Source organism: Pelodiscus sinensis, chromosome 2 (assembly GCF_052426305.1).
Source record: "Pelodiscus sinensis isolate ZL-2025 chromosome 2, ASM5242630v1, whole genome shotgun sequence".
Taxonomy (NCBI): Eukaryota; Metazoa; Chordata; order Testudines; family Trionychidae; genus Pelodiscus; species Pelodiscus sinensis.
The window spans coordinates 170,486,426-170,498,458 of record NC_143053.1 but is presented as its reverse complement, the minus strand read 5'-3'; the positions used below and the strand labels follow the sequence as shown (position 1 = coordinate 170,498,458).

Sequence of the window (12,033 nt, the reverse complement as noted above, 5' to 3'; positions counted from 1 at the left end):
GTTTTGTGTCTTGGTTCTGTGCAGCAGGAACTTTGACCATATATTTGACTGTAAGTTGCATTCACATGTATGGCTAGATAGATTAAATGTAATATAAAAGTTAGAAGAATATTTGCTCCTTGAGCAAATATTCTTCTAACTGGTATAGCAGATTAAATATGAAACAGTTCTTTAGAACTGAACTTTGTGGTTTTATGAGCAGGGATCTGCTGGGCTAACAAACCTTCCACAGGTCAAATGTACAGAGGTCACCAGCTGAAATTAATAGATATAGTAATAGGTTTAAAAGAAACAAAAGGAAGCTTTTTCTTCATGCAGTGCACAGTCAACGTGTGGAACTCCTTGTCAGAGGATGTTGTGAAGACCAGGACTTTAACAGAGTTCAAAGAAGAACTAGCTGAATTCATGTAGGTTAGCCAGAATGGTAGGAATGGTGTCGCTAGCCTCTGTCAGAAGTGGGAAATGGGTGACAAGAGAGGATGGATGACTATGTCTGTTCTGTTCATTCCCTTTGGTGCATCTGGGATTGGCCACTGTCGGAAAACAGGATACTGGGCCAGATGGACCTTTGGTCTGACCCAGAATGACCATTCTTATGTTGTTAAATAGCTTTAATCTCTTCTCTGCTAACATCAAAATATGTTGTAGCATTGCTAGTTTAGTTTCCAGTGCATGTAACTAATTGAACAAAGGCTACTAGAATATATAGGCAGTATTAAAATGAGTTTGTGGACTAGATAAGGACAGAGTAGCGAAATCTCATACTATGTCAGCAGGAGATTTTCTTCTTCTTAGAATAGCATATTGGATGGAATGCTCCGGATTGACTGTCCTATCCTTTCTGTGTCAAGGAATATCCAAACTTAACATAATTCAGTTTTAATGTCAGCTCTAAATATTCTGCTCTCTTTGGCAAACAGGTAAATGTGCATTTGTATCAGACTTAAGTCATTCAGAGATCAAATGAAAGTTTTGCTCCCCTGATTGTGTAGCTGTCCAATGCAACTATGCAGTCTTATTGTTGCAAAGACAGCTGTGCTCTTTCTGCTTGCAAAACATGTGTGAGAAGAGTTGCTTTTAATTGCTTGTTACAGATTCCAATAAGGCGTTTGTGCTTACGGTGAGAGATAGGGAGCTAGCTGTGGTTTCATATGTTTTGAAAGACTATTCTTGAAAACCAAATAGGTTTTTGTACAGAATGTGAAGATTTTTCTAATACTGTGTGGTCCCAAACGGCACAGTAATAGATAGCTGCATCATTCTTGGCTATTTTATTTACTGTCAGGACACAGTTAGACTCTGAGAGCTGCTTTTCTGCTTCATACTTTGTCTTCTCATAATCCTGGTCAAAGACAGGCTTTCCTGATGACAAATAGAGAATTCGTTCCGGAGCTGCATCACGTCTCTGTCGATACCAATGTATGTAAGCACTGCTAAAGGTTATGCCGGAAACATGACAGTCAATTCGTGCAGTTTTATCTTCTACTCTGGTGAGGGATAGTTGAGATTGTACCAGTACTTGGGCCTCTCCATCTACAGAGAAAAGAAACAGAAATTATTTAATACAGCATTGAATTAACAGGGAGGCTGTTCAGTTATTTCTCAGTAGCATGCCTGCATGTAGAAACCTAAGATGAGGAAAGCAACTTACAAGACCAAACTGCTGAAGCAACAAGAAAAACTTGCAGTAGTAACATTCTCACTAAGTTATGATGAACCTACTGCTGAAAAACAAAGGAATATGAATGTGATCTCCGAAAAGGGCGGGGATCACAGTAGCAGAGGAAGTGACTCATTAGTAATATAGAATGATGGCTTGTCTGTCTGCAGATGAATTATTTCAAAGTAAAATAGATACATATTCACCTTCCATAAAAGTTCATGGGGCTGGACTTTAAGGCAGGATCATCAAATAAGTTTCCCTGGTTTCTCTCAAGCTATGCTGCAACTTTTGTCCTACGTGTACATTGGCAAGATTTTCTGTAAATACTTTTAACACAAAAACTCTTGCTTTAAAGTATTTGCACAAGAGAGCATCTACACTGGCATGTGCTTTTACGCAAGACACTTTCTTTTGCCCAAAAGCATCCGTGCCAATATAGACGCTCTCTTGCACAAGAAAGCTCCAATGGCCATTTTAGACATCGGGCTTTCTTGCGCAAGAAATTCATGTTTGTCTACACTGGCCTCTTGCGCAAGAACAGTTGTGCAAGAGGGCTTTTTCCTGAGTGGGAGCATCATAGTTCTTGCTCAAGAAGCACTGATTTCACACATTAGAATGTCAGTGTTCTTGCGGAAGAACTTCCCGCCAGTGTAGACAGGCAGCATGTTTTTGTGCAAAAGTGGGTGCTTTTGCGCAAAATCATGCCAATGTAGACACAGCCTTAGTGTTCCCTTGATTTAGACCTTTTGAAAGAGTCTGGTGCTTTTAAGATAATGGTTACAGGCACTGAGGTTTTCTGGACTCCTCTTTTTTCCCCCCTCTCCCCCCACCGTAATATTAGAAGATTTGATCAGGGAATAATGCTCCCAGCATGAAAAAGTTTACTAGTATCACTTTTTAACCAATGAGGAAAATAAATCACAAAGGCTCTGATGCAAAGTCCATTGGAGTTAGAGGAAACACTTCAGCTGATTTCATTGGGCTTTGAAATAAGCCCCAATTTTTAGGGTGACTTTATTCAGAATTTTTTCATCCTGTCTTAATTCAGTCTCACCAAATTTATAGATATGAAAGAACTGTTGCCAAAGAAAGCAAATCAATAATATGTTAAACATCTAAAATTTGACTCTTGTATCATGCAAACTCAGAGCTGCTCAAACCCTAACTTTGTCACCTAAATCAGTAGATTCTTGTATCAGATTACCAAAGCCGTCCAGTTTGAAAACAACTTTGTACACTGAATAAATCTGTTTGTCAATGACACTATTTCATGTACTGTTTTTGGATTATATTGCTATATACACTCTGTCTGAGTTTGCCTTTGTTTATCTCTTGGTGTCTGTTGTCCCTCCCCACAAAAGTATATGACTTTTACTGGATGAAATTTATCTCTGCGCAGAATATCAGAACAAGGTCCTTATACTGTTTTAACCCCACTTAACTCCCATTTTGAGGGTTTAAAAATAAGCAATCACTATATGAGCCTTATCCCTCTGAAAAGGGCTGAATTTTTCTTTTTAAAAACTAAAACAAAACTATTTTCTATCAGAACTTTAAAAATCTCTAATGCTTTGGAAGTATTTTGTACACTAGTCACAAACATAGTGACAAATGTTACAAATCTACCACAGTTCAAAAGTATAGCGATTAAGAACGTAGATGAAATGTTACCTGCACTGTCCTTGTGTGGTGTTTTGTGTGTATGTGCGTGTGGAAGGGAGGTTGGGTACCTTTTTTTTTTTTTTTTTTTTTTTTTTTAAACCATTAATGTACAATTTTTAACTCTTCTTTTAAACAGACCTATCTAGGGAAAGAGACCTTGTGGCCAGATCCCTAAAGTAATTTAGAAGCCTGAAGTTGGTCACCTGGAGACACTTGGTTTTGCCTTAATGTCAAGGGTTTAAAATCACTGATTGTATACAGGCAGTCACGTTAAAACAGGAATAATCTCACACAGAGGGCTGTGTTGGAGGTGGATGAATGTGACTTTGTAAATGAGTCTAAAGGTTTATGTGTGGAATTTTTGGTGGTGATGAATATTGTCGAACTCCTGCCTTGTTAATTAAAGGCTAAATTAGCTCTGACCCTTGTGGGTATGTACAAGAGAAAAGAAGGCTTTGAGTAAGTTGACTCTCATTGTTGACTCAAATAGTTTTTTCAGCATATATAGTTGTTCTCAAAATTGACTCCTTGGAAAATCTGATAGCACTCATCTTCCCCTGGTTCAGTTATATTGAAAAAAGACTGTTCCGTTATAATAATTCATTTGTTAGTCACTTATTTTCATACACACTTATATTATGCTTATAGATTTTTATCATAAGGTTCTCTGATTTTTGTTGTTACATTTTGTTTCTATAGAAATACATAGGTATAGCATGGGAACACCATAATGAATGCTGTAAAATGTACAATATTCCCCTTCATTCTTACCCTTTGAGAATCAACATCTGCTGTTCTCTTGGTGTCTGAAGAGAGCCCATTTACAGAAGTAGTAAGCTCAGTAGTTCCAATAAAAAAGGGGTGAGTGGAAATGTAGTGTGGGGTGTCTGTGGTGGATGTTGTGGGTTTGAAGTGGCTGTGAGTTATTCCACTGTCTACAGTGGGCTCTGGATGAAACCTGAAGGGGCCTATCCTTTGAAGTATGGAGCACCTTCCTCTCCCATTACAGTAAACAGAAACTCAAAAGCCATTGTCTTCATACTAAAGTGAGGGGGAAAAGATTCTTCTGAGTGTACATGTGTGTTTTGTTTTGTTTTTGTATTTTAAACAGCCGTGTATTGGTTTCCTGTCTTGACAACGAAGCAGCTAAAAAACGACACATCCTGTTTTGTTAAAAGGATGTTTGTGGTATTGTGAGTTGGGTGGAGGGAAATGTGCTCTGTGAACATATTTTTATTCTCAAGACCTCTTGTAGCTTGACGAAATAAAATGTTAATCATAGAAGTCATTAAGTCAAGTCCTCTGCACTCATGGCAGGACCACACATCATCTAAAGCATCCCTGACAGGTCTTTGGAGATTAGGAGTAGGCTAGCCAAAGACAGACATTCTACAACCCCTTTGGAGCAATTTATTCTGTGCTTTAACCACTCTGACAGTGATGTTTTTCCCAATATCTAACCTAAACTTACTGTTTTTTCATGTCTTGTCTATTTAGACTGAACCTCTTTTGAAGCAGAGACCATCTCTCGCTGAGGTCTAGATTATCTAGCACAATGGGATCCCTGTGTAATATGGTGGTTTCTGGGGAGCACTCCTGAGTGTGTCAGTTCAGGGTGAATTGCTTAGAGACAGGGCTACTTATGGCCCAAGACTGGGGGTCCTCCACTATCAGGCACACCTAAGTCACAAAAAGAGCATTTCTGTTCACCACACTGGCTAACAAGAAGTCATACAAGTCATTCCCTCAGACAACCTAGTTCTCTTGTGACACCATGGGTACCACTCCTTTATTCAGATGAGAGGTTATGGAAACCAGCCTTGCTAAATAAGAAGGTTCTGACCCCAAAGTTCTTGGTTCAGGCTTTCAGCAGAGATGGAAGAAACTGCTCGTTTAAATCAAGTCGCCGAAGAACATCTGCTGTTAAGATGATCCACAACTTTTCCAAAGCTTCCGTTCATAGCAAAGATCCTCCAGAGGTGAGAAACAGGCTTTGAGCCAAAATGGAGGACTCTCCAGGGCCCTTTATAAATCCTCAGCCATGTGCAGAGGAGGGGAGAAATCCCATTCTTTTTGCTGTGTAAAAGTACAGCAACAAGATGGAGTTGGGAGCCCCATGGACAAGTTGCATGTCCATGCATGACTCTGTTCTTTCTAGGAGGATGCCATGACCCACCTCCTAGACTGAACGTTTGCAGGAAAGTGCATTCAGCATAGTTGGGTGGCTCCCATGCTTCATTGTTGGTTGAATGTTTCTTGATGGGCCAACCATGCTGAATAGTCTGTTTCAGACATGCTGGCTAGCTATTCTGTGGATGTTACTGGAGGAGTTAACATTTGAAATACTGACACACAGTTAATGTCCATATCTTCAAGTAAAAAAAATTATACGTATACATAAAGTATAATCTTAAGCTGTACATAGAGATCTTACTTGACCCCCTTTGTACATGATTCATTGCAAACATAACAGTGCTTGCAACAATGATCTGTAAAGACCTATCACAATCCAATAATGTCGCATCCTCTCTTTGTTGGGATCTCTAGGCCCTAATTTTACTATTCTAGTAGAAGCCAAAGGCACTAACCAGGGTCCCAGGGTCTTAGGTACAGTTCAGATATGCAAAAAAAGTGGCTCCTGCCCCAAAGAATGTACCATCTAACAAGAAAGTTACATCCCTCTCCGTCTGTTCTTCATATTGCATCAAATAGACATGATTGTTTAAGCTGTTAATCTCTCAGAGGAGGAAGTATTTTCATCACAGGAATGTACAGTTGCTCAAACAGGTCTCAAGTAGTTTGGGTGTCTTCCCAATAGATATAATATCCATATGTTTGCATTTAAAAAATTTAGCTAGATAAATGGGGCTAGATTGCGTGTTGCAATGAAAAAAAACTGCTGCAAGCACTTGGCTATTCATTGGGTCTATGTACAAAAAAATAAGCAAATAATGCTTTAGAGACACTGGTAGATGCAACAATTAGAACCTACTTTCAGGAGTAACTGGTGCCTGTGGGAATCCTGGGTGCAGGAAGGACTCCCTCCCTCCAGAGAGACAGGGGTAGGATATCTAGTTTTTATAGGGACAGTCCTGGTATTTGCTGCTTTGTCTTATATTAGTACCTATTATCCCTTGCCTCAATTTTTCACACTTGCTGTCTGATCACCCTACTGAGGGAGGTATGAGGGGGGTGCCCCATTTAGTAGTTAAAAATTTGGCGGGGGCACAGAGGGACAGTGTACCCACCCCTCCCCAAGTGCTATCAGTCACAAATGCCCACTTTAATGTCCTCTTAGTGCTGTCAGTTCACTTTTCTGTGGTCAGACACCATGGTGATGCACATTTTGGGAATGCCTTCCACATACAAACAGCTGACCTCTTAAAAAGACCAGATCAAAAATAGCAACAGCATAGAGACTAAAATAAGATCTTTGATTTACCAATGTAACATCATAAAATGGAGGTGCTGCAACCTGCTCATTTGGGATTTGATAACTGGAAAGCACTTCTTGGAAATGTCTGTCTTTTTTTATTTTTTTAACAGCTTGTTAAAATACTGCTTCTCTTGCATTTAATCCACTGAGCTGTGTGTAGCAAAGTTAGTTCTCTAATTTTCTCTTCTCCCCTTCCATTCTGCTCCCATGTCCACAGAATTCCTGCAACCCATGTATACTAGTGCTCCCTTCATTACTGGGTGGAAACTGGGGAAAAACTGGTTCTAAGGCCTTGTCTGTATCCTTGTAATGCCATGGCCCTGTGAGTGGGTTGTTGGAAGGAAAGATAGAAAGCATGAGATGGAAGAGCCACTATTAGACTTCTTTCTGTTGCGCAACCCTCAGCAGAGAGAGGAAAAACAGCATTCCGAGGGGTTAAATCAGCACCTTTCTGTACCTTTGTCTCCCAATGTTCATTTTGCTAGCACTGTTACAGACCCAGGGGTAGTGACATGATAGGAGAGTGAATGCAGGCCTTTTTACTCCATTTAAGTGAGGTTAAACAATGTAACAAAAACTCCTGCATCTTGTTAGGGCTGTGCTTCACTTCATTGCTCAAAACTCTCAAGGGAGGTGAATTAAGCTGATTATCCACCCCTCGTTGTCCCCATTCATCTAACTGGAGTCCTCTGCAGTCTTTTATCCTCCCCACCCTGTTGTCTCTTACTGTCGCCGCCCCCCCCCCCACCCCGGCCCAGCATGATCTAGTCACCCATTAGTCACATCACAAAAAAAAGCTTGTTCTGTCTTGAGGCAGGGTGAAGGTGGCATTGCTAGGCAGATACTGGGGAAGCTGGTCTAGTGCCGATCAGTAAGTGCCTCCTCCCACTTCCCTGGATGAGGGAGCATCAGCATGGGTGGGCGGAGCTAGGACACTAGCCAGTCTGTTCTACACACACCTTACCAATAGAAGAAGCTGTCTGCCCTATATAGAGTGGGCTGAGGGTGAGGCTCCCACAAGTAACCTGAGAGCTGAACCCAGCTTCCCCCGCCCCAACCCCCGATGTGGTGGTGGAGGGGAGAGGGGGGAGGGGGGAGAGTTACTGCTTTTGTGCAGGGCGGCAGGAAGCTTGTGGCACTGTGTGAAATCCCATACAGCACAGTAATAGTGGCCGCTGTCTGCCGCTTCCAGCTTGTGCACCAACAGTTTACTGGTTTTGTCACTTGGAAAATAGGCTGTGAGTTTCTCACTGGAGAAGCCGGACTCCCAATTGGGCTTAGCCTCCGAGAAAGAATGGTAGAGCAGCCTCTGCGGTGCCCTTCCAGCTTGGGCTCGGTACCAGTGGACGTAGGTTGACCGGGATCCGCCAGACACTTTGCAGGTGAATTCAGCTGTGTTGCCTGCTCGTGGCTCCTTTGTGATGGAGATTGGCTCCTGTTTCAGGTCAATGGCCCACAGCACCACTGGAAGGCAAAAGGAGGGTAAGGAGCAATGAGGAGACAGCTGCTAAAACAATTCAGCTCCATGGAGCAGTTATATCGATCCATGCACAGTCAATGCTGCTTAGACTGTATGGGGCACAGGTGCTGCTTCTCACCTTCTAGTGAGTGTGAAGTGGGCAAATTTCTTCCAGGGATGTGAGTGAGAGGACAATTCTCATCTTGGAGTTTTTTTCCCCTCCCATGCACAGGTGTCAATGACTGTAGAAGGTGCAGCACAGTGGAGAATCGGGCCCCTTGGCTGTGGATTACCTGTTAAGCTGCATCCACACTCAGGAGTGCTGAGACTCCAGTCACACTGAATTGGTTTCACTAGGGGAGCCCTGCAATAAAACTGTGGTAACTCTGGGGATACAAGACCAACCGGTTACATAAATTACAATAAACATAACTGAGTTCAACCAACTTACCTGGCAAGAGGCAAGTAAAGACAATTTGCAGAAACCCCACCATGTCTCCTGACAACGTTGTGCCTCCTAAGGAGAAATAAAAGCCCAAGAAGTCGGTGCTGTTCAGGCTTGAGTGGTGATTATCAAATGCTGAAAGAGAAGGGTGGGAACAGGTTGCCCAGTCACGAACAGAAGGGATGTTGGTCTTGCTGCACCAAAGAGTTTCCAATTCATTTGAGTAAGAGAAGGGACACGTGTCTGCCAAGTGTGTGAACCACTAATGAAAAACAGACTCCTCGATTCTCCTCATCCAAAAGTGAGAACCACACAGTCATACATATTGATTATTTGAAATGCAGAAAATTTAAATACATGAATCATTCTCTTTAAGTAAAAGTAGAAGGACCAAGCCATGTCTGACCCTGAAAAATTAAACACCAGATTTCTGAAATGCAGCAGTCAGGAGGTGCTCTCATTGGAAATAAAACATAAACGCATCCCTTCTTGGGAAGGTCACTGCTAGCTCATACGCTTCCTTCTTATATTTCATTAGAAAAGGAAGACAAAGATCTCAAGAACTTTCTGTCATTAAAGATGCCATGGACTTGTTTATAGAAGTAGGAGCCCAATGCTGAAAGTATTTCTTTGCCTAACTCCAGTTAATTTCAGTCTGTGTTAGCTACCCTCATACCTGGAAGATGTGGGTCCTACTGTTACTGTCAAATTCCATTTTGAGTCTTTACATTGTGCTCCCCTATACTTTCCCTTGGAGTTTCAGTGGGATGTAGTGTTATGCTTTCTTTCTCTAATGAGAAGGCTCATTACATTTCACCTCTGAGACAACTGCAATACAGATACGTTTGGAAGGATTAGATTTTGATCAGTAAATGGAGGTAAATGTTGATTTATTTATTTATTTATTTTGCCACACACATGCACAAACCAATGAGAGAGCATTTCTGTCAATGACTGATTGAAATTTACAAATAGACAAAACAGTACTTTGCAAAATTATTAGTTTGATTTGAGGACATTTACTTTATATATTTTAGCATGTGATGTTTGCAAATTTGTACTCCAACAGCCCTACAGCTTTAACATTTTGAATCGGCACATCGATTATCATTAAACAATTGTCTGACACGCCCCCATCCCCATAATTTCTCACTACTGTATAAAATTGCTTACAAATAAACATTTCTGTGTTAGAAAAAAAGTCTATTTTTTTCTAAGACTAAATATAGCATAAAGTGACTCTTGGATGTAGGTTAGATCTGTTTGTTACAGGTATACAATCTGTTGACAGTCCACGCTAGCATTTGCAGATGACATACCTACTGTTGGCCCGGAGCATCTCCTCCTTTCGGAAATCCATGGGCAAGAGCTCAAGCAGAGAAGTACTGGTGAAGATGCCCTCATTGAGTTTATTGGAAATTACCTATTTTGGGGGAAAATATATGGAAACAGCTCTGGGGACTGGCCCTGGACCTGCAAGGCTGCCGGGGGTTCATTATAGGAGAGGCAGGCACATTTAATTGGAGCCTTTGTGGTTTTTGCCTGTTCTTGTCCCCCTAGCAGCTCTTCCCTTTGGTCCCTGGCAGTTTCAGCCTTTTGGACTCTGACTTCAAGTTAGCTCCAAGCTGTACCTTTGTGGGTGTAACTCCCCTTTTTACCTCCCAAACACCATTGTTTCAGTAAAAGAAACAATGCTTCAGTAAAAGAACTAGGATTATAGAGGTGAGACTTGCTCATTCGGGTAATTTTCTACCCTTTCCTAATTCTCTCCTTCCTTTTCCATTTTCTCCCCAGTTCTAATGCCAGACACCTATCGCTGTGTATAAACTCTGTTGCTAAATGCGGACTTATGAAGAGTACATTATGTAGGGGAGTTAGATTGCAGAAAACATTTTGTAGAGCTTAAACTGTCACACTTGGGCTGAGCGCCAACATTTGGGGGGCAGTCTCTGGTTAGGAAATGGGGAGGAGAGAGGCTTTACAGACCATAATTTGCATAGAGTGAGAACAGTTTTGTTTGGGAGCAAACATTCTCTAGCAGTGCTTGAAACACCAACATTGCAGCTTTGGGCCAGACTATGAAAACCAAAAAAGTGAAACTGAATAATTTGTGGTCCATGTCCAAGTAGAAACAAACAGAAAAGGGAGATCTAACAAGACTGAAACCCTAATGTGAGTTTATGGCTTGCTTGCGTTGTCACAGTAGTGTGAAGCTCTGAGGCTATGTCTACACTGCCATTTTTTTTCCGCAGAAGATATGCAAATCACCCTCTCATTTGCATATCTTCCGCCAAGTCTTCTTGTGGAAGAGGTTTTGCCAATAAAAAAGCCCTGTGTGGGCCATTTGTTTGGGGAAAAAACCCTTTACTGTAAGATCCTGTAAGCCTCACTTTTTGAGGAATAAGGGATCTTGCGAAAAAGGTGGTGGTGTTTTTTTTTTCTCAACAAATGACCCTGTCTATATGCGGCTTTTATTGGCAAAACCTTTTCCACAAAAAGCATTGGTAGATATGCAAATCGTGCTCTCATTTGCATATCTTCTGCAGAAAAAACCTGATAGTGTAGACATAGCCTCAGCATCTGTGAGAATCATTTATTTCGTTATTTTGAAATGATGATTTGAGGTATTGATTTGAAACAGTTAAAAATAGCATGGTTCTTTTACCCTGACAGTTCCTCATTTAAACCAATCATCAGTATGCTGCTAGTGCTAGTTATTCACTGCAGAATTGCTAAAGGGAGACAGTATGGTTTGATTCATGGCATATTAAAAAATATGCCATGTGCATTTCCCAAGATGGTGTGCTATAACAAGTGATATTTTGCACTGAGTACTTTTATATTTTGCCTGCAAGCCTCAATAGCCAATTACTGAACATGCAACACAAGTTTCGCTGTGTATCTCCATAGATGACTTTAAATGACAGTAAATATTATATCCAATTCCATCTTGAAGTGACAGATCAGGTTAGCTAAATACAAATCCAAGCTTCTGCTACCCCCTTGTGACAATAAAGAGGTAAAACGCATAGGAATCTTGTTTCAATAGGCTGGTACTGAAATTAATGTAAAGAGAGGTAGCTTCTCTAACTGTAGCTGACAATTTTCTATGACATTACATTGCATCAATGACTTTTGCTCTAGGGATTTTTAAAGGCATATGGATGGGGTGACTTTTTGGGGGTACATTTTTCATGCCAGGAAAGAACATGAAGTATGAAATTAGTAATTTTAGTGTTGTAAAAGCACTGTACCCAGGATAGAGTAGATAATATTGTGAAATATGCACAGACAAAATGCTGATTTGCATTTCCAGAGATGCAGGACCACTGCTGTCACTGGCATTGTCTGTATGGAACTGAGGTGGG

The 12,033-nt window shown here is 41.1% G+C and overlaps 1 gene segment (V, D, J or C); it reads right to left on the bottom strand.

The window, feature by feature from the left end:
• Positions 1-1,147: 1,147 nt before the first annotated feature.
• Positions 1,148-1,697, bottom strand: LOC142827266 (putative non-functional T cell receptor gamma variable 10). The segment is given in 2 exon segments: positions 1,148-1,533; positions 1,652-1,697. Coding segments are annotated over 2 exon segments (432 nt in total).
• Positions 1,698-12,033: the final 10,336 nt, after the last annotated feature.